Source organism: Heliangelus exortis, chromosome Z (genome assembly GCF_036169615.1).
Source record: "Heliangelus exortis chromosome Z, bHelExo1.hap1, whole genome shotgun sequence".
Lineage (NCBI taxonomy): Eukaryota > Metazoa > Chordata > Aves > Apodiformes > Trochilidae > Heliangelus > Heliangelus exortis.
This window is the reverse complement of record NC_092454.1, coordinates 37,258,852-37,285,235: the sequence shown is the minus strand read 5'-3', so window position 1 is coordinate 37,285,235 and position 26,384 is coordinate 37,258,852. Positions and strand designations below refer to the sequence as shown.

The 26,384-nt window shown below is 38.0% G+C and overlaps 1 protein-coding gene across 1 annotated transcript in view; it reads right to left on the bottom strand.

The window, feature by feature from the left end:
* Window positions 1-1,828: 1,828 nt before the first annotated feature.
* The window catches only part of SMC5 (structural maintenance of chromosomes 5), a 39,514-nt gene continuing 14,958 nt past the window's right edge, over window positions 1,829-26,384 (bottom strand). Inside the window, exons 10-24 of the mRNA XM_071730917.1 lie at window positions 24,424-24,578; window positions 22,727-22,840; window positions 21,328-21,422; window positions 21,003-21,135; window positions 18,951-19,124; window positions 18,654-18,823; window positions 17,456-17,579; window positions 14,652-14,774; window positions 8,905-9,030; window positions 8,143-8,238; window positions 7,644-7,748; window positions 7,324-7,443; window positions 3,582-3,761; window positions 3,375-3,470; window positions 1,829-2,143 (exon numbers count right to left, since the gene is read on the bottom strand). Of these exons, the coding sequence (XP_071587018.1) occupies window positions 2,003-2,143; window positions 3,375-3,470; window positions 3,582-3,761; window positions 7,324-7,443; window positions 7,644-7,748; window positions 8,143-8,238; window positions 8,905-9,030; window positions 14,652-14,774; window positions 17,456-17,579; window positions 18,654-18,823; window positions 18,951-19,124; window positions 21,003-21,135; window positions 21,328-21,422; window positions 22,727-22,840; window positions 24,424-24,578 (1,952 nt within the window). The 3' untranslated portion in view covers window positions 1,829-2,002. The remainder of the gene's footprint in view (window positions 2,144-3,374; window positions 3,471-3,581; window positions 3,762-7,323; window positions 7,444-7,643; window positions 7,749-8,142; window positions 8,239-8,904; window positions 9,031-14,651; window positions 14,775-17,455; window positions 17,580-18,653; window positions 18,824-18,950; window positions 19,125-21,002; window positions 21,136-21,327; window positions 21,423-22,726; window positions 22,841-24,423; window positions 24,579-26,384) is intronic.

Here is a 26,384-nt window from a genome sequence, read left to right as displayed (position 1 = left end):
GTTTCTTATAGAGTTGCACCAGCTTTGGCTGGGGTGGGTTTGTGCCCAAACACTGTTAGTGATACCGTGTTGCTTTACCCATTGCTGAGCAGTGCCTGCACAGCACCAAGGCCTTTCCCGTTTCTCCTGCTGCCACACCAGCACAAGCTGTGAGGGGACACAGCTGGGAGAGCTGTCTCTAACTGACCAAAAGGATATTCCATACCATGTGGTATTGTGCTCACCAGTAAAAGCTGGGGGAAGGAGGAGGAAGCAGGGAGGTTTGCAATGAGGCATTCCCAATAATCAGTATGTGTAGCAGAACCTGCCTTTTTGGAGGAATGGCTGAATTGCTCCTTACTGATGGGAAACAGTGAAATAATTCCTTATTTTGCTATGCTTGTGCATATGGATGTTCTGGTTTGAGCCAGAATAGAACCAATTCTCTTTCTTGTGATTTTGCTTTCAACTAAGTCTCTTCTAAGTAGCACTTCTTGAAATTTATGGCATGTTTCTCAATGTATGCTTCTATGACTTCCAACACTCAATGTTTATAGTTACAGCCATACAATGGTGTGCAGAACCAAGGCCACTGCTCCAGAATGAAAGGGAGTAAAGGAGTCACAGCTGGGACCGTCCTTTAGGAAGCAGCAGAGCAGGGACCAGAGTGCTCCATCCCATACATGTCATACTTAGTGTAAGTAAAGGATCACAAGGGTCCAGTGCTCCTTTGCCCACAGTCAGCATCCTGGGAGGATTCTGTCCATTTGTCTGCCTTCAGTCCTGATCTGTGTCCTCCTGAATCCATGTGTTCCTGCCTCCAGCTACCATCTGGTGCTGATTCCAGGAGCCCAGCCTGAGACTTTTCCAGGGCAGTCTGGCAGCCTTGGTGGCAACAGGAGCATTACTGGAAAGCGGGGAAGGCAGAATCACTTTTGTATGTATTTGTGTATATTTAATTTTTCTTTTCATCCTACTGTTTCACTAAAGCTGTGCAACTTACAGTTTCCAACCTGTAAGTCTCTCTCCATTATTCCTTCACCTTCTCCATTATTCTCCTTCACCTATACCAGTGGGGGATTAGAGAGGATCTGTCATTCATTTAATTGCCAGCCCAGTATTAAAATGTGATAAGTATTACTTTCTTTTTTTTTTCTAGCAAACCAAACAGCTGGAACTTTCTTTTAGGTATTCAACATTCTGTTGATAACATCCATTTTCAAATGCTTAACTGCTATGGCTAAAACCCCTGTAATTAACTTAATGGCTAGCAGTAGAAAAGCCACTGTGTGTACAGTCACTCTAATGCAGCTGAAGGCTTGTGAAAAAACTTCCTTGTTTTAACTTACATGTGAAATCAGCAGGACTGATTTCTCCATCTACTACCAAAACCATGCCAGGCTTTACTTAAAAAACCCAAGCAAAACTTACATATTGCTTAGTTCTATTTCTGCGGCCTATTTGTCCATGCCCTTGCTAAGAGAGACTTGCTAGAAAAAGTAAGACATTATTCTTTCAGGAACACGAAATGGAACACTAGCTCAAAAATAGTAAAATAATTAAGTATATTACCCTAACAATAGTATATCCTTTGTGTTAACTTCTGCTGTATTTTCACTAAACCAAACAAAAACTAATGCACAGCTACTTACAAACTATTCTGTTCCTACACCTCATGTTAATTCATCCATTCATTCATTTGTAAAGTTTCTATTTACAGGAAAAGTTCTGATACACCCTTAACTGTGGTGTTAGGAGAGCACTACTTACCCAGAGCAAACACAAACCCAAACCACCAGACAAAGAATTATTCCAGTATACCCTAGAAAAACTTTGATGCTATATCAATAAAAAAGAAGCTTCCTTTTTATATAACTATTGTGAAAAAGTACATTCTTTAGAGAAAGTAGCAAACAAAAATAATGCAATTCCAAGCTATTAAACTGTTACATAAGCTTTAAGAATCAAAGTTTCATTTTATCAGTTCTTGGCATCATATACGTATGTATGATGCACATATTTATTACTGCTCATCCATCCTTCCAAGTCGCCGCCGCCGCCTACAGAAAGCCTTTAAATCCCACTTGTTGGCCTCCAACATAAAAGGTCCATTGTAGACAAACAACACAGTCATCTTTTCATTGTAAGTGAGATTCTGCAGGAGCTGATAAAAAACAAAAACCAAAGTCAAAATAGCTAGATATTTCCCATTACCTAAAAAAAGCAAAGGAGGCCTAAAGACTGATCTCTAAAGGTCTGTATTTCAGGATTATAGCCTGACAGATGATGTGTATTTGTTTCTAGAAACTCCTCTGACTCCATTCACTCTTAGGTGATTTCCATGCTTCATTACTCTTCCCTACAAGAAAATCTTCACATCTAATCTGTACCTTCCTGCTGCAAGTGAGGTCATTACTTTTGCCATTTCCACAATAGGATGAGAATCATAGAATCACAGAATGGGCTGGGTTGGAAGGGACCTCAGAGATCATCAAGTCCAACCCTTGATCCACTACCCCTGCAGTTACCAGACCATGGCACTGAGTGCCACATCCAGTCTCTTTTTAAATATCTCCAGGGATGGAGAATCCACTACTTCCTGGGGCAGCCCATTCCAAGGCTTGATCACCCTCTCAGTAAAGAAATTCTTTCTAATGTCCAACCTAAACCTCCCCCAGCACAACTTGAGACCGTGCCCTCTTGTCTTGCTGAGAGTTGCCTGGGAAAAGAGACCAACCCCCACCTGGCTACACCCTCCTTTCAGGGAGTTGTAGAGAGTGATGAGGTCTCCTCTGAGCCTCCTCTTCTCCAGGCTGAACAGCCCCAGCTCCCTCAGCCTCTCCTCATAGGATCTGTGCTCGAGTCCCTTCACCAGCCTGGTTGCCCTCCTTTGGACCTGCTCCAGGACCTCAATATCCTTCCTGAACTGAGGGGCCCAGAACTGGACACAGGACTCGAGGTGTGGCCTCCCCAGCGCTGAGTACAGGAGCAGAATCCCTTCCTTGGACCTGCTGGCCACGCTGTTCCTGATACAGGCCAGGATGCCATTGGCCTTCTTGGCTACCTGGGCAAAATATTAACAGTTTTTTCCCAGGAAGGGTAGGAGGTTGAGTTCCTTGTGTACAATTATTATGTCCCTCCTCAGCCTTGTGTTCCTCTGAGCTAAGCAATTTCCATTAGTGGAAATTCAAAATGTTCAATACTTTTCAGAAGTTGCACTGCTGTCTTCTGGAGTAACTCCAGAACTGTTCTGAAAATTGACCATTTCTCTCAGTTACTCTTACAATATTAAGTCCTTAGGTAAAACAGAGACAAGTTACACAGTTTTTATAGGCATATTATCACACATAACTCTCCTACACATTAAGCTTTCAGTTTCATTTTCCACCACACACCTTTGGTGTAATAAAGAAGTACTGAGATGTGCCTTCTTTGCAAGCAGTTTCCACAACCATTTCAAAAACTCTTCTCTCATTCACTGGATCCATTCCCTATGTAAAAAACAAAACAAAACAAAAACCAAAACCAAGCAAAGTGATTTCTCCACTATGTCATAAGTGTCTGTATAGCAGGAGGTTATATATTGCAATATTGATCCTCACCTGATTTATTTCATCTACAACCCTGAAAGGACACCTGTTGAGTTCCTGTAGAGCCATAAGGTACAACATCGTGGAAACACTTTTCTCACCTCCACTCTGATGATATGGAGTCAGTTCACGAAGTTCAGTGCTACTGTGGAATTTGACTCTAATGCGAATCCCGTACTTGTCGTACTCCTCCTATAAAAGCCAGTACCTGTTAAACTCAGTTACTCTGTACTACAGATTACTCGGTAATTGCATGCAAATTAAAGGAAATTTATGTCAAATGTTTTACAGAGGTCTGCGAAGGTTCAACTTGTTTTTTGTATTTTTCTTAATTCTGATCTACCCTTGTTAAGAGAATTTTCAATACCACTCCCTCCCTTTGACAGTGACTTATTAATTTCTGAATCCCTGGAGAGACATACCTCATATATATAAACAAAAACAAGAAAAAAAAATCTTGACTAGAAAAAGGAAAAGTCAATGCCCTTATAAATTCTGTTCATCAGAAAAAATGCTTTAGTGTACATGACGCTACCAACTTTGAAAGCAGAGTAATGGAGGGGATGTGTGTGTAGCTTATGATTCCATATGAACATCCTTGAGTGTAAGCAGTCTAATGAAATCTTTCATTTCTCCACTAGCAGACTGATACAAAGCCCCTGCAAAATCCAACATTACAGCAACTTCCCTTTCATAATCAGGAAAACCACACAGAAGGATTCTAATCCTAGCCTTTAGTATATTTCTTTTATTTGAAAAAAAACCTGACAATTGGCAGCAGTACGAGTCAGTGATGTGCAGGTGTGGTTCAAATTAAGACTGATGGAAGGAAATGCCTTCATGATTCAAAGGAAAAAAAATTTTTGGTGTGCTTACTAATATTTCTGAACCTGAAGTAAGCTCAGTGAAGGAATGGGAATGCAAACCCCAATGCAGAAAGCCCATGCTGACAGCTTACTATTTGGTCTATGTAAGACACAATCTTTATATGCAGCTATCAAATTATTGAGAGCTCCAGGGAAGATTAAAAAATTTCAGGAATATGAATTCCAAGAGTTCTATCACACTCACTGGGGAAACATAAATCCTGCACTTGGAGGCCATCAACTCATGTTCTTCTGATAACACAACTGTAATGCTTAGCATAGAAAAAAGAAGTAGAGGTAATAATAATTCCTGGTTCCTACTCACAGAATACTTCTAGATTTAGACAGTACAGCTGCAGCAAAGACACAATGAGAAGCGCATCCCCTAGAAGCTGGCATATGCCACTTTAGCTCAAACTGCCACATATCAGTGTCATTTAAAGACACATAACCCTGGGTGACCTGGCAGAGCAGAGGGCAGAATCCACCGCAGGGCTGGCTTTTGCAACACAAAAGATCTAAAAGCCACCATGAAGTAAATAAGCCTAAAATTGCCTTAAGGAACTTGAAGTTTGTAGAACAATGTTCCACTTCCTTGATGTCCTAAGGTATTGCTTTGGAATGAGCAATGTACATAAGCAGATAGCTTCTAACATTTGAGAGGTCTACCAACCGCTCTCAGACTAAGCTAATCTGCTTAATCAGGAGAATATGCCATCTTTTGGTGTTGCCAGTGTTTTATTACACTGACAGGCAGACAATCATTCTCAGGACTGAAGAGTCTTATACTGGTATTTACTGTCATGCACATGCTTAATGCAAATAAAACTATTTGCAAACTGATTGTGAAACCATTTTAATCTCCCCTATGGAAGAAATCTGTCTTTGGCACTTGATGCAGCTTATCAGAAGAGTAATTAGCTTCTTAGATTTGCAGATTGTAGTTTGATAGCTGTGCCTGATAATCAAGAGTCTAAGGAGGAAACCATGGGGCATGCTTTCAAAACAAGGAAATGTTGCTGCATTGACCTTTCTGAAGGTGGTATTTTGCTAAAGGGAACTAATAAGACATCCAGTGAAGATAACAGCACCAATGTTTAATGAACTTTCTCCATTTCAGTAAGATGTAGTACTTAATTGTCAGATCAGTCTCAAGAAGCCTGCAGTGTGTCTTGCCTATGACTAAGAACATTTACCACAGTGAAGTGAAAAAAAATCTAAGTTAAGAACTTAGCACCTGTTTCTTCTCTGACAGATACCTGCAGTGCTTCTGCTACTCTTTGTAAAAGGGACATGGCTGTGGGTCATCAAAACCACAGCTTCACCTAAAGAGAAAAATAAGGAACAGGACCTAAGGTCCCTACGCCCCACTGCACTGACACAGACTGAAACCAGGCTCAAGTAAGTTTACAAGGTACAGGTCAGCAAAACTTCCAGTAAAAAAACATCTATCCTCCAGCACAGCTACAATGGCAAGTCAGGTCTTTAGTGCCAGACTGCTGAGAATGCCAGCTCATGTAACTAGCAGATGCTAGTTAAAAATTATGCTCAAAACTCTGTGGCAATCACTGCTAGCGCCCTTAGTTTTGGTTACAAAGTGCTCCTGAGGAAAGTTACAGCAGTAGGTACTACCACCAAGGACATTGTGAAATCTCAAGGTTCCTCCAGGTCAGGATAACAGAGGGTTGAACTTCAGTGTCACAGCAGTATTTCTATCAAAGGTAATTCTGCCTTAGACACCTCTTCTTTGATATATAAAGGTCAGGTCAAAAGACTTTGCTGCAGAGAAGAAGGGTATGGAATCCAAGCTTTAGCACGAATTACAATACAGAGGTGGATAAGGTGTTGATTCTTTGATTAAAAAGCTTGATGCTGGCACAGGATCACCAGCTAATAAACTATGTGACATTTTTGCAAGAGAAAAAAGGAAGACCTTCCAAAGAAGATACTAGGACAGTCCATACTCTTTGCTTCTAAACCAGTTTACTGTTTTTCGGTGTACTCCCTCCCAACTACTTTTATTTAAAGACAATGTAATATGAAGCTGGCCTTGTAGGTAATTATCAAGACAACTTAAAAGTCCATGTTTTAATATCCTACCGTCTCATAATACTGGTCTCCACGTAGCATTTTTATGCAGACTATGCAAAGAGCCTTCTCAGTCACTATCCTGTCCCCAGTAATTGCTACCTCTTCAAATATTTTAAGAAAACCCGCTTGAGAAATTTACAAGAGAAAAAAGGTTTCAGTGCCAATTCTCACTACATTACATGCAAGTCTTAAAATCATCATTGCACAAATCAATCAAAACCAAAATATCCTATTTTTCTTCACTGCACTGAGTGTTTCCCAGATGTTTTGAACTCTTCAGAAGTAAACCCTGCCTGTCAGTGTAACTTAGGGAGTAACAGGCTGAGCAAAGTGACTGGTACTTCCAAAACAGGCAAAACAGCAGCAGGCTTGTGCAGGAACTACATGCACAATAACACTTACTAACAGGAGATTTAGCGATCATATGATAATAAAATAGCTATTCACATTACTATTTACATTAGCTAAAAACGTAAAACGAAATCAGTAACTTCATAAACCTGAGCTACAAGTGAAGTAAATACAATTCTTCTAACTGAGCCCTGTAAATTGCAAGAAGTTTTGAAAAGTTAGTGAGCTGAAGTACAATGCACCTGGACAAAGGCTCGTTTTCCTTCAGTCAGACTGCTAAGCCAGCTCTAGCACAAGTGTTTTCATCAGTAAGACGTTTTATTTTAAAACTATTATTTATAAGAACATCCTTCCTAGTCTATAATGTTATTTTTCTCTAGCCATACACAAGCAAAAGATTTTGCATGAAAATATGAATATTATTTCATATGAAAACCAAATCACACCTCATTTTCCACATGAAGATCAACTTCACCAGCACACTGCATAGAACTGAAGAAATTACTGAACTTCTCATTAATTTGCTCAGTCAGCTTTTTCAAGGGGTTCAACCACTTTTCTTTGACCTGGAAGTAGACATATCCATGTAAAAACATCTTTAATAAATGAACTTTTTTAGACATAGCATTTAAATTCAAAAACAATCACAGAAGCTAACTTGTCAGTTTACACTCAAGACAACTAAGAATGCTATCCTTTATTTCTGCATATACAATTAGTTCTGCTAAAGACATACTCACACAGAAGTAGTAGTTTCAGATATTACCTGTGCAATCTTTTGCTTATATTTATCCAATTCATTTTTCTTTTCATCTAGATACTCTGTCAACTCTTCTATTTCTTGCATCTGCCTATTGTATTCTTCAACAACCTGGCAAAGTAAGAAAAACAAGCAGTCAACAAAATGTTTTCCAATTTTACCTTGGACTGTAAAAATATCACACTGCACCGAATCTGCTCAAAACACAATTATATGGGTTATTGCACTGCACACTAAACAAGATATACACACTCCTATCTTTATAGCAAAAACTGTAAAGCATTGCTTATTTCAGGTTACTGCATTTTTTTTTTCTTTTTTAAAAGGCACAGAACACACTGTTCTTTTGGAGGAGCCTACTTAAAATTCTAATAGATGCAGAATCTGGCATTTACAGCACATTGTTCCTGCTGTCTAGCTTATTATACCAAGAGATCTAGCACAGAGTGGGAAGCAAGTACAATGCGGGTAGAGGGGGAGAAAGAGGAGGGTGCAGTGAACATACCGAAGCATTCAGGCCAGTGAAACAGGAGGCTCTGGTTTTCTCTTCATTCAGAAAAGCATCAATTTCCTCCAACGTGTCTGGAAGAGCCTGAAAAGCCTGCAAAAGAAGGGATTCATGTGTTACATAGCAATACTAATGAAGGACTCAAGTTCACTTGAAAGAAACTGAGTAAACCTTACAATACTCTATTACTCTAATTAAGATGTCATATAGTCAAAATTTAACCCAACCAAAATTCCCTCAAAAACTATTCTGGACAGAAAGAAGGCTACTGCATAGTGAGAGAAACAACCCATTGCTCCTTAGTTGCCTACACTGTGCAGGTACAGATGTTCACAGAGTTGGTATAAGCCAAGGGCAATGCTGATTAAGCCATGCAAATACTTCTAGAGGCTAGGAAGTAAGCAGGCAGGCTCAGATTTCAGTTGTTTTATGTGTTGCTCATTAAAGCAAGAAGATAGAAAAATGTTAGCTCTAGGTTTTTTTATTATCTCTGTGAAAGCAAGATTATGGATTTTAATTGAAATTTCAGATCAGGTTTTCTCTCCTCTGTGCAGAGAACAAACTGATCAAAGGGTAACCCAGCACTACTTAAAAGTGGTTTAAAAGTATAAATGACAATGAGTCAACTCTAAGAGCAGTAAACATGACATTTACTGGTAGCCTTCTAATATAAAACATAACATTGTTTGCTGGAGAAGTCAGATCTATGTACATCATCCAAAATTTAACATACATGTTGAGATTTGGTTTTGTACATACAGTCTGAAATTCTTTTGGAAGATTTTCATCTGGACCCAGTTTGCAGACCTGTCGAGCTTTTTTCAGCAATTCCTTGCAATTCTCTGTTAGAACTCGCTTCCTATCATCCAGTTCACGAAATTTTTGCTGTTAGAAAAGATATTAAAATACACCACTTAATGATCAGGAGTCTTTGTTTCAGCACACAGAACTCATTCTGCTGTTCTGCTCGAAATCAACAGATGCCAGGATAAACTGATCAAAAGCATAATCTTGTTATATAGCTATATTTGTTTTCTCTCAACTAGATGAGTATATATCTAGATTCAATATGTCTCAAAACAGACTATTTTACAGGAAATTCCCTAGAAGCCAAACCACAACTACTGTGAGCCTTATCTTGTTAGCCCCATTTAACTGTATTTGTTTTCTTGGGAGAAATGCAGACATGGTGTACACCAAACAGCGCTGTAACAGAAATCTTATTGAGTAAACACAATAATTAGAGAATAGAAGTACTTGTTTCATAGTCCACCTCTGTAATTGCCAGCAACACACAATGTGGAAAACGCACACAATTTTTTATCTAGTGCTGAAAAAAGTGAAAAGCGGGTAGTTTCTAGTTTTGAACAGCAGTCTCAAGGCTAAAGATTTTGGAACTTATTACAGGTCAGCAGACAACCCAGCCCTACCACTTTTATAGTGCAATCGTATTACAACAGTAGTTAATACAATACACAAGCCACAGTACCTTCAAGAAACACTAAGCTAAATGTTATCTCAAATAAGTAGCATTCAGGAAAAAAAAAAACCAGCCCTGGAGAGCCTTAAATCTCTTCCTCTCAGCTTCCCTCTCACTCCCTTATCTCTATAAAAACGGCCTCTACTGCTGAGCTGGCAGTGCTTGGGAGTATCTGCTTGCTGCCATCTCATAGCTCAGGGTGAGCACCCAGCTGCAGACAGTTGGGAGCTGCCAAGCACTTAGAAGTGAAAAGGAGTACATACCAAGCTACTGGATCTGTTAATCTTAGTTATTTTATTCCGTGCTTACACATGTAATCCAGCTTTTTAATATACAGTTACACCATGGAAAAAGTGGTTTTATTACTTTCAAAGGCACAAAATTCTAACTCGAAATTGTATGTACAGTATTTTGCTTTAAACTTTCCTCTTCAGGCTTAGAAAGTTTACTTGTTCTTATAGTTAAAAGAGTTTTTTCTTGCCAATGTTTATTGTTGTATACTTACAGTTAAATATGGGAGCCCTCCAGTGGCAAAAAAATTTCCAAGTATGAAGTTGGAGACTATACAACTGGATCAATGTTTATTCTACATTTTTAAAATATAGGACACAGACTGACAGCAACTTGCACTACTTTCTGGCCATTTAATTTACTAATACAACAGAAGCAGTAGTAGCAGATATCATGAATCACCAACGGAGTCCTCAAACTCACTGAAGAATTACGGCTGCTGATCTATAGAGCATGTACCAACTCAAGTATTCTGTTTCTTCCCCCCCCTCCACCAAGCACTAGGAAATAGATTTTGTATTAAAGGTAAGCATTTCATAATCTTCAAAGACACTGTAAAGGTGTTTGTCTACTCTGTATTTGACAATTTTAGAAAGGTAAAGAAAAAAAAAAAAAAAAAAAGCCTTTTACATTTTGCTCCCTCCACTTTGTAAGGTCTGGTGTAGAGAAGGAGGATGTCACATGAGGGCAAGAAGTACTGGCATTAATTATACAGATAAAACAGCAGGAAGTGGAGGATGAAACTCCTTTCTGCGACAGCCAAAATATTACCTGAATTATCACAAATGCCTGTACACTACAACACTTAGGTTCCATTACATATGTCATATCTGTCTATGCCCTGTTACACATTCAATAAACAATTTTTATGAACATTTTAGAAAGTTCTATACTAACATTGTTTTTTTAAAATCCGATGTTTAAAAATCAACTGGTTTCACCTGCAGTGTGTTTGATCTCAGGATAATAAAGGCAAAGGATCCACCGCAAGGCAACATACCCATACTTTTTTATGCAAGAAACATCTATTTTATACTTGTGTGATTATTTCCAGAGCCAAAGTAATTTCTGAATCATCTGAAGTGGGGAATCTCAGTTCTCACTAGTACATAAAGCTCCCACTTGAAACCCTGCAGTGCAGCATGAAATGAGATTAAGTTGATCTCTAGACACTGCAAATCTGAAATAGCCTCAACAGCGAATGTACCTGACCCAAGCCTAGGGAAAGTAAAATTCTTCAGGGTGTAAAGAAAATGTGTTCGGGCAGAGGAAAAACTCAGTGTTTGACAGGAAGACTGTTGACATTTGATACGGTTATGAAGCACATACTAGAATAAATGCACTGACAGTTCAGTAACAAGTTAAGACCCTGTTTTCATTCAGCTCTGCCAGTTGAATGTCATGGCCATGTGCTAAAGAAAAGTTAAATAAATACAAATAAATAAAAGTATAAAAATTTTGATTCCTTCTCCTTCCTATATATTCCAAAGTGAACAGCAATGTTAAAATTTGTGTTGACCTCACCTCTGAAAGGTCCCTCTATAAAGCCACAGAGATGAAAAAGCAACTAAGTAGAAAGAATTACCATTTTAAACAGAAATGCTACCCTGAAAAATCACAGCAGAGCCAGAGCTTTACATTTCTTTCAGCCAACAACATAAGAACTTGGGGAGAGCTTTATCCAACTGCTTCACTAAAGTTCTGTACTACTGTTGGGCTGCAATTACAGCTTCCTGAAAGCACCTACCAAACAGCAGAAACCAATTGCATCCTGTATGCACAAGCAGTTTGTGTTCTGTTGTGTTCATAAGTACTGCAACTAGGTTTGTGCAAGATAAGTAGCTCGTTAAAGAAAATAGTTACCAGTGGCCAATGTTTTCTTATTGATTTTTATCTGAACACATGCATTTCATTATTTTAACTTTGGAAATCTATACAGAGACAAACAGAAACTGCTTTTCCTTAAAACTTGGCTTACGTGCCAAATTCTGTGATGCACAATGTCGTGGTCTCAGCAATAAACTGAAAAAATTAAAAAATTGTCTCTTGCATCAGCAGAACACTGGCACTGCCACGCTGTTTACACTCTTTAAAATGAAGTTATGTCCATCAACAGACCCCCCTCCTTTGACAGGACTAAAAAGATAAAATGTTAATCAGAATGGCTCCCATAAGAGTTGCCAGACAGGTAATGCAAATTGATATCAAATACAAGAACTAATGAATTCTGGGAAAACCTGAATACCAAAGGGAAGCCCCACAGTTACCAATTTGCAACCTCTGGCAACGACTGATGAGAAGAAACTTTTTTTTCTATAAAAAAAAGAAGTAAATTCAGCAATAACAGGAGCAGCAACACAAGCAGCACACCTTTAGTTTCAATGAGACATATGGACCCAGGTGACTAGTGTGTGGCTAGTCAGGTGATTCTCCAGGGACTTCCATAATCTGTTTCCTTTCTTAAAAGCTTCTCCCAGGTGCAATTCATTTGTTTAAAAACCTGTTTTCCTGCATTTTCTCCCACTATAACCCCTTCCTTAGACCCCTTACCAGTGTGGTGTTCCTCTTCCCTTAAATAAACCACTGTAATTCATTTAAATCCTAAAGTTGGTTACTTTTGTAATTTGTGGGGCAAATTTCTTCAAACAAAATACAAAATAATAATAGTTATGGACTGTGACCCACATTTTGACTTTCAATACAATTAAACAAATTTACACCAAATGAAGCTAAAAATTAACAAGTTATCAAAGCAAGACAATTAGCAAGACTTTCATACAACCATCATAAACATGCAAGCAACTGTGCCAATTATCTAACAAGCAGATGGGGCTGACAATCCTCCCTAATGTTTGGTATGGGTCACACACAGATTTGCTTCTTAGGCTCCTTAAATAAATTAAATACAAGGAATTGTTGAAATAACACTAAGGCTCCCACTTCAACTGTAGTGACAAGATGCAAATGCCAGAAAACTTGCTGACTTGTTCAGAAACAGGTACTTTTTTGGCCTTTCCACCAAGTGGTCAAAAAACCAAACACATCATAAAGCACCAAACTTGCTGCTTGCTACCATTGTCAAGACCTCACAAAAGGCACGTACGTGATCTCAGATACGTTAAGTGGATTTATGTTTGCTTAAAATCTTTCAGATACTTACCTTAGGTATTATAAAGACTCAAGATTGCTTGGGAAGTAAGCACCATTAGTAACTGCAAAAGAAGCTTTGCAGCTTCTTTTGCTGATACCCAATCTTCCAATTTTCATGAATGCACAATGATCAGCACACAACATAGAAAAATATCTGAGGATTAAATAGGGAATCAATGGTGCAATAACTGTGATGTTTAAGCTCCAATTTAGTTCCCCACACAGCTTTTGTACAACATTCTTCACTTCTACTTGCTTCCTCCTCTTTAAAGATTTATTTATTCTATAAAACCATGCAGGACTTTCTCAGTGTTGTGACAGCATCCCCATACAGCTTGGGGCCAGGACTACCTTAACACAGTACTGCTGTAGAAAAAAAAAAAAAGTCACAGCCAAAGCCACTAGAAGTTGAAGGGAAAAGCCAATTTAAATATACTATTTCAAGTAGCTTAATTTGAGGTGAAAGTAAGAAATACTGAGTTTTCTCCATGAGGTCACATCTGTTAAGTCTTAAGTAAGAGACATGGCAGAGTGTACAACACAGATAATTCACAGGGCAATCCAGGAAAGGTCTTGTTAAAAAAAAAATGCTGAAGAGTTAAACGTGCAGTGTAGGACACCTAGCTTTGGACTTCCATGTATGTGAAAACTGAAGTACTCAGAAGTTTTTTCCTCCAGAGTAGGTAAACTTTTCCAAATTTTAAAACACAGGGAATACTTATTTTAGCTTTTTTTGTTATTTTAAAGTTTATAAAACCATCCAAACTTTAAGCTCTGAAATTATTTCCTCTACTTATGTGGTTGAAACATAACCCATTAACTACAACTAGCAGGACCTCAAGCTGACTCTTTACTTGGTAAGGAAGCAATTTTCGTTTACCAAGAATTACCAGAAAGTTTATGTTACAAGAAACTGACTTGACCAGACATCTATCTATGCACCAGCCCAAGCTATTCTCCAAACAAAGAGGACAGAAAGAGAACTAAAAACAAAATAAATTTGCCACTATGCACCAGCCAATGAGATCACACCATTCTCTGCTATTAGAACAGAATACATGTTTGTGAAATCAATTTGTCAGAGACTTTTTACCTGAATACAACATAGCTTCAAAACACGATCAGTAGAAGGTCAATTTATCCTCCTAAAGTGCCTAAAAGGCATTTTATTACAGTATGAGAAAACAAGTTATGAAAGAAAGGTATAACAGCTCTGCTTGACTCTGATACAGTACTTTGTAGCTCATCTTGAGCTTGCATCTCCCATGTGGGTTGTGGCTTGGAATAAAAAAATACTCCTAAGAAACAGCTAGTGTTTTTATTACACACTATCCCTATAATGAAAACCAGGACATGATGCCTGTTCAGCACATTTTCACAGAAGCTTAGCTGTCTTAATTGAGGATGGGAAAGCTTCTAATCAGCTTTAATGGAAGCGGCTGAAGTCAAACTACAGAAATCAAGGTTAAATATTTAGCAGTACCAGTACCCACTTCTAGACAGAAGCATTCCTTTCTACACCAGAGAGGCTTTTCACAGAAGATGTTTTCATAATAGATATTCAAGTATTCATAGAAATAGTTACCTCTGCAGCTCTTAGATGTGCACTTGCTTCATTACACTCTGATTCAAGTTTGTTCTTCTTTGCAGCCACGGCAGTGCTCTCAAGAACTAAATCTGCTTTAAGGATGTTCAGTGAAACACAATTCTACACAGGGAAACAGAAAATGTAATTTTTTTTACAAGAATCTCAAAACTGATATAATCGCTATCAGACTTTAGAAACTACCCAGTTTTTAGTCATTCCATAGAATCTCATAATGCATTCAGTTCTTCAAGAGCTCTTTGCTGTCTGTCAAATCCAATGAAAAAGTAGTATCACTTAATTGGTGACGCAAGACCTTCAAGATGGATAGGACCCATGTACTTTAATCTCTAACCATATACATACTACTTGCAAGCATGCCATTTAACAGAAAAAAAATCACATTCCCTTTCCCTGCATCATATGCTCACATGTGAAATGTGAGAAAGGAAACTCACCTCAATTCTTTCTCAGAGGTGGAATCAAACAGCTGGATTTTGTTGGACTTCATAAATCATACAAAGGTAGGAAGAAGTAAAAAATTAAAAACATATGTCTCTGTCACTAACAATGCAAGATGACTGACTGTCACTGACTCTAGTGTACTGTATCTTAACTGGAACAGTATATGAGAAGAGAGGGAGAATCTATTTAGTTTCTTTACGGACCTCAAGCACCTGGTTTGACAACTTTGATATTAAAATGCTTCTTTAACCAAGTCAGCCTCAGGAATTGTCCAGAGGCTTCAAAATATTAAATATATTGAATTTCGAAGGGTAATTTCAAAGCAATATTTACAGAGTATTAAGAACATTGGTTTACCCACACCATGAAGTTTTGAGAGTGTTAGCTTCTGACCACAATAGTGCGTTAAGGTCTAAGATCTTCACTATTTGTGAAGTTTCAACACAAAATTTCTATAGTCTGAACTTTGGCACGTTTTAGTTTCCGATCTACGTATAGTTCAAAACCAGATAACTAAAATAAAAATTCTAGTGAAAGGAGATGAACAATGAACAGTTGTATCATTCAAAGATAACAGCACAAAAAGAACTACATGCACAAGCAGTGCCAGAACTGGGAACAGTGGAACAAGGCTGTTTCTCTCAACTGGTTCTAAAGACACCTATTAGACATGACAGATACTATGCCTGTCACTTTAGCCATTTCACAGAAGTCCCAGAACTCTTTAAAAAAGCAGATCATATCACCACCACAAAAATCCCAACCAATATTTCAAACTTCCTTCTGTGGTAGTACTCCTGAAACATATGACTATTTAACTTTTCATGACTTTATAGACTACACTTAATAGAACTACAAAAACTACTGAAGCAAGACTCCCATGAACTTGGTAACATTCTTTAAGTTTGGTTCCAGGACAACCAGACGTATGGATGTCAGTAGTACTGATAAAACGTATAATGAAATATCTCTCGTATCAGATTCTTTTCTTTCTACAGTATGTATTAGCATATATTTCCTACAGCACAGAGTATGAAAATTGAGCTGATAAACTAAAATAAATGCCTTTTGTAATCATTAACCATTCTGGAAGAATACCAGCCACCCTCTCCTACGCTTCTGGTATACAGAGAAATACACAGTATGTATCAAATCTGTTTTCTTATGATGTGTAAAAAACAGTAGACACTCTACCAGGCAGGTCAAACAGCGGTCAAGTAAGCAATTTTGTCTGCACTTGACAACAACATTTAGACAGATTACATCCTGGGAAATGGGCATCAAATGCAAAAATTAAAAGCATGCTCCAAAAAGTTCTGCTTTAAGTACTGGGCATCTGCACAAGTTTTGAAGAGTTAAATTTTCAGTATCGTTATTACTTGCACATGTCCTGCAAACTCCATACTCTACACCCTTTCAACATGGCAGGTGTCTTCTAACATTCTTTGACATTTTCAAAATTGCTCTGGAGAGCTGACCCAAAGGCGATATCTGAAACACTGTTGTAGTCCACGCCTATTTAGAAGCAGAAACAGACCACCCATCTGGAGTATATATTTACTTTATAAATACCATCAACTGATCAGTACTAAATTCAGCCTCACTTCAAAGGTAAGACTCAACTGATTTCATGGGTAAGAAAGAAGACACTTCAACATTAGGTAAGCATGGCAAAACATACAAGCTCTCAGTGGTTCCAAGAATGGCACCACTTCTTGTTGAGAGCAAAAGCACAACTGGTTTCCGTTTGAGTTCTGAGTAATTGCTTCTTGTTCCTTAGGTATAAAAAAATAAAAAAAACAAACCCTCAGAAAAATCACCCTGTGGCAACTCCCACTGTTAGGCCTTGGAGGCTAAGCTAAATGAGCAAGTACACCCAAAATATGTTCTTCCACTTTGAGTTGAAGAAAACCTAAATTGGAAACTTCAGTACTTTTCCCATCCTAGCACAGTTCCACATTCGTGTCAGTTTTTTATAACTAATGACTTTTTTACACAAAACAACAAAAAAATTATTATTAGGGTGAAATGAACACTTTCCACAATTATGCGGTATTCTGAAAACTTCCACACTGAAATGATTACAGAGTTTTTTCCTGATTTTACTAAATCAAGTCCAGACTTTAAGACTTGTCACTCAAAATCTAAATCAACAAAAAATTATCTACAAATCAATGACAAATGAAAAAACTCCAGCTCATAAAAGCTTCAGAAGATACTTATCTTCAGGTAAATTAGCTTGTAAACATTTACAGTATCACATCTAAATGTTGCAAATTTGCTACTTAAATGACAAGAATTGGATTTTTCACCATAGGAGAACACATAACAATAAGTACCTTTATGAGATGCATTAGTTCAGTAACAAGTCTTGCTTTCTGGATGTTTATTTCTTTTATCTTTACATTTGCCTTTTGAGACTCCTCCTCTAGGTTGATAGCATCTTGCTCCAGCTGTCTTAAACTGTTGGAGGAATCGATATTTGGTTAATCCTGATTAAATGGAAAACACATAAAAATACAACAGTTTTAATCAACAGTTAGCAAGAATAGGAAATTTGTATACCTACACTTTCCGAACACATTAGAGGCATTTCCAGTATAACCCCTTTAAATTTAAGAAGCTCAAAGCTTTGTTTTAAAACTCAAAACTTTGAGGATACACTCACATCCATATTGTTTAAAGCTGCTTTTTTTCTTTTTTTTTCTTTTTTTTTTTTTTTTTTTTTTTTTCTTTCTTTCTTTTTTTTCTTTTTTTTTTTTTTTTTTACAGCAATCTGGACACTTGTGACTACACAGCAGTTGATTCTGGTCCCTCTAACATCTATACAGCCTTAGTGTTCTCTTAATGTTCTTCACTTTTTTATTCCCTGAACAACCTCTTTTCAATCTCTTTTTCAGTTTAGTGAATGAGTTGTGAACACAAGCACCAGAACCAACTTTTAGGAAACAAAAACTAAGAATATACAGGAGTATTTGAGGGTATGAGGTCTGCTGGGACTGTGTTACAGTAGCGGAAGTAATAAAGCCTGGGGCAACCTCACCTCCACTGCCTTCTGCAAATGGAAGTTTTAAGTGAAATACCTCCTGAACCATGCTCAGGTTCCCACTTACGAAAAAGCAGTGGCAGAAGAACTAATTACAGAGGCCCAAAGAACCAGAAAATACATTAAGACAAATACAGCGGACAGTCAGGATTCAACTTGACCCCTAATATGCTTACTTGACAGCGTTTATATGCATTATGGTATTAACTAGACGTAGATGTGCTGTCAAGACAGCAGACTCAGTAATATCTGAGTAAATGAGTGCAATGATGCCTCAATGGAATCCCGTGAGTTTATTACAGGAAAGCATTCAGAACACCGTTCCATAGTTTCTCAAATACTATCTTAACTTCCACTTATAAACACCTGTAACTGATGCTCAACTACCTGTTACTCTGTAAGGGTGAAAGCACAGCGCAGTAAGAGGAAGCCAAAATACCTTTGTTATTAAAATTGTTCATGTTTCATAGATAATACAGCTTGTTTCCTACCTACGATACTTCACACCAATTTTTGATTCCAGCTGTCTCCTCCTGCTTCCTCTCTCTAAGAGTTCTGTCTTCTTTTGCCTGACCTGATTGTCTCTTCGTTCAAGGTGTCTTTGTCTCTCAAACAGTCCAGTCAAACGCGTATCCAGGGACTGTAACGTGTTATTGACGTCCTGAAATAAGAGACAACTAGAATACTTACTACAAACATACCATATTATCACACGAAAGCAGGCAATGCTTACAGCATGATAAAATGTATAGCTGTTTCTATCATATACAGCACAAATAAATTACTACCTGTTGCTGCTTTTCTAGTTGTCGTCTTTCCTCGGTATTCACCGAACCCATGAGAAACTGTGCTTCCCTCAGGCATGTGTTAGTAGAGAGGGTTTGGCCTGTATAAGCTGACACTTTAATAACATATTTTTCTTCTGCTGTGTATGCTTGCTTAAGTTTGCATTCTTGTATGACCTAAAAAACAAAATATAATCCGACCAAAACATTACTTAAGGCAATGTTTTTCAGAACAAGGTATAAACTAGCTACAATCCACAATAATGAACTTTATCTTATGCTTGTTAACAAGCCTTTGCAGAAAGATAATCCTGTGTTTAATGCATCATTACACCTGTAACTCATACTAATAAGCAAAGAACTGTCAAAGTTCTCTGTCAAAGAGAGTATGTTACCATAACCAATTTAACACAGGTTCCAATTATTACCATACTGGAGACAGACACACGGAAAACCTGTTAATAATTATTCTGTATCACAAGAAACATTTATACTTGCTGAATGTATACATATATATTGCATGTAACATGCAAATGTAGCCTGCATACCAAAGAACCAATTAACAGAGAAATGAACAGATGAAATCATAAAGTGAGCTGTAATGCATCAACCTGAGTGATGAAAATTTATCTGTAGGACAAAAAAAAAAATCTCACATATTTAAATTAGTTACCATTTGTAAGTTAACCCCTCAATGCAAATTACTTCTGTCAAAATGATATTATATGTAACCAAAGGATCATCATAATGCAAGGCAGAATAGTACTTCAAAAGTATGTAAAGTGTCTAGTATACCAGAAACAGCAAAAAGCCTCCATAGGGCAATGTAAATTTGACCAAAAATCTTTTCAGTTTATATACACATCACCAGCAATACATTGATTTGCTTCCTGGACGGTGAACACTGTTTACGTTTCTTTATAGCTCAGATTGTGGTTGATGAGACTGCCATCCTAGTCGTTTTTACACATGCTCAGCTTTATGAAACCTGTCTCCTTTTAAGCTAACAGTTTCTCTGTTTCATGTGTGAAATGAAATGTCGTAAACTATGCATTTTACTATCAAAAATTAAAACAAAGGAAAAGCTACATAGCTGAACTAAAAGTGCAGCGTGCAACATATTAAGAATGTGTCCCTAGCAATGTTTCATTTGGTGCCTAGAGCTCTGTAGATGAGTAAGTATCTAATGAGTAATTATCAGGTGATAAGCAAAAAGTGGCAGAGGAATTGCAGTTTAAATACAAAAATGCTTAGAAGACATTTTCATCTAGGACACCCTTCATTTTTACTTTCCTCTTCTTCACTCTTAAAGCCTCAGAAACACAGACAACAGAAACAAGGAAGATCAATCCTAAAAAAATGAATTTGCAAAGTCTGAATTTCTCAAAAAAACAACAGCTAATTTTCTCAGAGAATTCTAAGTAGTCTTCTGGATTCAAAGAGGAGTTCACTCCTTGCACAGCACAGACAGATGTTAAGCATAGACAGGGAAGTCAATAAGGATTTCAGCTGAACTGTCATATGTTACTCATTATAAACCAGCAATAATGAGTTTACAAGAACCCGTAAGACTAAGGTACAGTGATTACTCCTAGTGGCAACTTAGTCTACTTCTAAGGACCCAAAAGGCTTATACATAACTTACCATATCAGTTCTGACTGAATCATCAAAAAACCCAACCAAACAACAAGCAGCTCATGCTTGTTGCTTTAAACACAAGAGGTCAGGACTGTTATCTACTATTAACAGTTTGACTAAAATTTTGCCCAGAATGTATCAGGCACTTAAAACAGAAGTTATTGTAATAAAACAAATTCGAGTAACTGACTTTGAACAGCATGCAGGTGAAAGATCAATTTAATTTTCTGTGAAGTCCTGCACAAGATTGACTGCATTTGTTAAAATGTCTTGCAGTACGTTTGTGTGTATTTTCCCACTTGTAAAGGATAAGTAATAGGCTAAAGCAATTTTTTTCACCTCTGCATTAACTTTTCAAAGAATTTACAAAATAAAACTACATCACAGGTTTGCTTGTGCCATTTCGGACATCTCACCCGTTCAATCATGTTTCTGGTCCTCTCTGTTCCCACAGGGACATCATGAATACGGTACTGGGAGCAAAGATAACTCATCACTGGACGAGGAGCATCAATTAACTCCCGTAAATATGAGAAGAATCCATATCGGCTGAAGAAGAGAAAAAAAAGCATCACAAATAATATTTGTCAGGTAAGCATGCTGCAGTTACTGAAATGTCAGAAAGAAGTCACCACAACCCAGAACTGGATTGCTAAAAATTTGATTTGTATGTAAAAAATTCTAACATACAGCAGTAACACCCAAACATTGAATTTAAAACCATCACCCACTGATACATACTGCAGTTCTTCAATAGGTCTTGTAGGTAAGCTCTCAGCACATGAGGCAGCAGGAGCACACACAGCATTCACTCTCAGTTTCTGATGATCGCGCATCTAAGTAAAAACTACATTAGGTTATTTGGTAAAAACTCACTATATAAAAATCAAGTATTTATTCTAGATTTACAGAACTAGGATTACTTTAAACAGAAAACCTCTGGAAGAACCCACAAAAACCGCAATCTGGCTCAGGATCACTGACTTCTCTAAAAGCAAAGCTCAGTTAAAGTTTCTCCATGACAATACTATGCACTAGAGAAAACAAAAGCAGACAAAGAAATCCTGAGACAGGTGCTCCACCTAAATAGCTGAAGTGGGGAAGTGGGTGTAATAAGGAAGACCCCTCTTTCAGGCTGTATGTCTGTTTTTCGCAGATAAAGGCAGACCACTGACACAGAGGCTCTGATCCTAACAGAACAGTAAAGAGTGAGGATACAAATGAAAGATCAATTAAGCTGGTTAATAAGAGGAAATCAGGGCCACAATGTCCATGTTTCTGTAAGATAAGGATAACAAATATGAAATGGGAACAGGGAAATAAAACTATTTTCTTTTTACCAGCAAAAGGTGCCTGGGACTGTTCTACTGAAAGTTATCTGCTTTAAAATACAGAGATGCTCCTGGGCCAGCCCCTGGACAGCCTGAAGAGCTGCCACTGAGTTCCACAACCAAGAAGAGAATACAAGACTCTAGAACCACAGATAATACAACTACTGCTCACACATATAAAAATGGCTAGCTTCTGCGAAGGACAGACAGATCTTAAAAAACTGCAGGACAATTTGTCATTAATCACACTATCCACAGACAGTAGCTGGAATGCATTGTGACAGTTAATGCCACATCTTGTGGCTTTTTTCTTCTGCATCATCTGGCTGGCTCTCAAAGGGAAATAATCTTCTCATTGCTCCAGGAAACAGGAATATTAAGAAAACAGAAGCCTGATTTGCTGCTTGGACTGTTGTCTTCTCACAAAAGATGCCCTCTTGACTCTTGAGTTAGGAGGCACTGAAAAAGCTTGCTACTAAATTTGGATTTTCCTGCTTGCCAATTTCCTGTGCACAGTCTCTTCTCCTTAGCAACTACTACCTTATCAAAGAAGACAAAACTTATTTCTAAAAAGAATTATTTACTTAATAGTTCTACATTCCTCCAATTCATCTAGGCTTAAAAAAAAAAAAAAATCTTACTTGTGAAGAAAGCCTTAATCCAGAAGTAAACGTCTGAATACTTTTTAATAGCTATTGTGCTGATCTTGCCAATCAAAACTTAATAAATACAAACTTACTTGGTAAATTCCAGAATTTAGGGTTTCTACATCAGTATTTAATACATTTTTTAAATTTGTGCCTACTTGCCTCCATAAGAAACATTTCCATATCTTCTTGGCTCTCAAAAACAAAAGCCTTCATGTCACTGGCCGAAATGTGATTTTCAACATACTTAGCATGTTTACTGTCTTTCATATTGATCTGATAGAGAAATTTAAAGAGAAAGTGATTATTACAATTGGACTTAACACACCTCCCTTAAACATTTAAAGTAGTCAGATGATATCCAAGCCTATTAATGAAAACAAAGAAAATGTTTATATATCTTTAAAGACCTATTCCCTGTCTTTCTTGGGAAGAAACCTACAGTATCCATAGGTCATTTGTGTTTACTTTTTAGCCATCCATATCCTCTCAGTGTTCTTGGAGCAATTATCTCCATCATCACCTCCCCCCTCCTCTGCTCTACCCTAACCTTACCACTGCAATGATCACCATCTCAAGTCTAGTGGCTCTGCTACAGTACTACTACATCTATGTCACTACTTAGACACCCAAGAAATAGAAAGCATCGGACACCACACTCCACAAACTAATTACACATGCAATTCACTTTGACTTGTACACAGTGAATACCACCAAACACAAATATGGAATTACGAAGGTCTAGAAAGGCAGAGATTCACAGACTGACGGAATTTTAGTCAAATTCTTGAAATTTTAAAAATCCACTCTCACTAGCCACTAGACATTCTGTCACTATACATGACATGCATGGTAAAATTACACAATTTAATAAACTCAAGCTAGCTGAAGGCTGGGGATACACTTCGTAGTGATTTGAAAGCTATAATTTATAAGTATATGAATTAATTTATATTATATCAAAGAAAACATAATCAGACATTAGTGGATGATACAAAGGTCAATGGGGCCTTAATATAAAGGCAAATTCTATTAAGGTATTTTTAAAATTAACTTGATGTGGTGTTCCAGGAAGAACTGGAAGTTCTGGTTACAACAGGAAATACTTGGTATTTTATACTAAACAAAAGTAATTTTGAGTAATTCTAGTATATGCACAAAGCATAAGAATTGGTATACAAATATTAAACATTTAATTAATTTAAGCTGCAGCAATATACCATTAAAACAAGCTTGTGATTCTGAGGAGGAAGGGTAGCAGTGTGCTCTTCACATTAGATGGAACACACGTTGCACAAGGTTGGGGCAATGGTGGGGGAATGCACCAGAAAACACTAAAATTGAACCAGCTGGAAATGTAGCCCTGCTGTTCCTAGTTATCATAGTGTTTGTTGAACCAAAACACAAAAAGAGAATGAGGCACAGATTAGGTGTTTGTGTTCAAAGCAAACCACAGGAACACCTGAGGATCATTGTGACATGCTGTACCTGCTTCTGGGTAGGCTGCACACTAAAGGGAGGTTTTCAATTGGAACTACAACTGCTTTTTTTTAAGCAGCAAATAAAACCCATCTAAGTCTAAATAACTGGATGTACTTCAGAGGAAATCTGCAATTGGCACCTTAACAAAGTACAAAGGAGGGAAGGGGAACCACTCCATCTTACTCCATGTTGAGTATTAATTACTACATTGCCTATGGAACTAATATTACAGATCATTTGCTATGCTAATGTATCCTGAATGTAACTGGCAGCTTATTTCAAGATGTCTTGAAAGTGTGAAAGTCATTCTTGAAGTCTTGCAAGGTATAAATATAATAACTAGCTCATTAGAGTGATATGCAAGTAAATTTTCTTACTTCAAGCATCATGGGTTCGCAAACTTTTTTTTTAAACTTGTCTCTATTCTTTCTTAGCCACATAAGAGCAGAATGTGTGTCTCGGAATCTCCCTTTAAGTATCTCTTCCTTCATATTCATTATATTACTAAGTTGTCCAAGGCGGTCAATTATTCCTGTAATTTAAGGCAGTTTCTTAAACAGAATCCACAGCAAGTACACATTATAACTAGCATTCTCCAATATTACTGGCTATGACATTCCAGCAACAAGGCTGTCCAGAGATACAAGAATTAGGAGTTTCTATTCCCACAATCAAGATGATGCTTATCCTAAAAGAATTTTAAGAAATAATAAAGCTTAAAATCTAAAATAAAATTTAGACTTACACAAATTATAACATAATAAACACAGTAACAATACAGGACTTTAATCCTAACATTATCTTGGTAAAACTTGTTCCACCTTTGTATTTAAAACCAAAAACATCCTAAGAGGAAAGAGGCAGTGGGACTAGTAACAGGAAATGTGTGTGTCATTTCATGCTTGCAAAAAATGAAATGCATGACAATGTGCAAAAAGCATCTGATGTTCTGGAGAAACACACTGAATACTTTCTGTGCATCCCAATGTGAAGTATATACTGCCCTCTTCCCAACGTCGCCCGGTCTTCTCTGGACCTCAGTTTCTTCTTGGATTTTATGGCACATTCCTGACAGATAGGTGCAAACGTACTAAACTCATGGGAATACATACAAACACATACCACGAAAGCTGTAATTTTTAAATTTTGTTTTTAAAGAACTAATTGTAAATCATAGGCTATTATAAGTGAATTTATGATCCAGAAAGGACAAAACCAGCACCAGTAGCTAACATACTGTCAAATGTTTGCAGATGACACCAAGCTGGGGGGGAGTGTGGATCAGCTGGAAGGCAGGAGGGCTCTGCAGAGGGACCTGGACAGACTGGAGAGTTGGGCTGATTCCAACGGGATGAGGTTCAACAAGGCCAAGTGCCGGGTCCTGCACTTTGGCCACAACAACCCCACGGAGAGCTGTAGGCTGGGCACAGAGTGGCTGAGAGCAGCCAGGCAGAAAGGGACCTGGGAATCTGGAGTGACAGGAAGCTGAACATGAGCCAGCAGTGTGCCCAGGTAGCCAAGAAGGCCAATGGCATCCTGGCCTGTATCAGGAACAGTGTGGCCAGCAGGTCCAAGGAAGTGATTCTGCCCCTGTACTCAGCACTGGTGAGGCCACACCTCGAGTACTGTGTCCAGTTCTGGGCCCCTCAGTTCAGGAAGGAGACTGAGGTGCTGGAGCAGGTCCAAAGGAGGGCAACCAGGCTGGTGAAGGGACTCAAGCACAGACCCTATGAGGAGAGGCTGAGGGAGCTGGGGGTGTTCAGCCTGGAGAAGAGGAGGCTCAGAGGAGACCTCATCACTCTCTACAACTCCCTGAAAGGAGGTTGGAGCCGGGGGGGGTTGGTCTCTTTTCCCAGGCAACCATCAGTAAGACAAGAGGACATGGGCTTAAGCTCTGCCAGGGGAGGTTTAGGTTGGATATTAGGAAAAAATTCTTCACAGAGAGAGTGATCAGAGATTGGCATGAGCTGCCCAGGGAGGTGATGGATTCTCCATCCCTGAAGGTTTTTAAGAAGAGACTTCTGTGGCACTCATTGCCATGGTCTGGGAATCACAGTGGTAGTGAATTAAGGCTTGGACTTGATGAACTCAGAGGTCCTTTCCAACACAGATGATTCTGTGATAATTTTAAACATTGCATCTTCAATGCAAAACTTCTGCTTCATGTTTGCTTTTTGTATCCTGCTGACAGTAGACACTGACATTTACTAATGAAAAACACTAACCTGGTAAAGAAGCCTCCCTACCCAAAGATCAGAGTAAACTTCTTTTTTGGAGCAATAGTTTAAGGTCAGTTATGGCTTTTGAATCTTGTTCTTTTTGATAGTGGTTTCTGCTC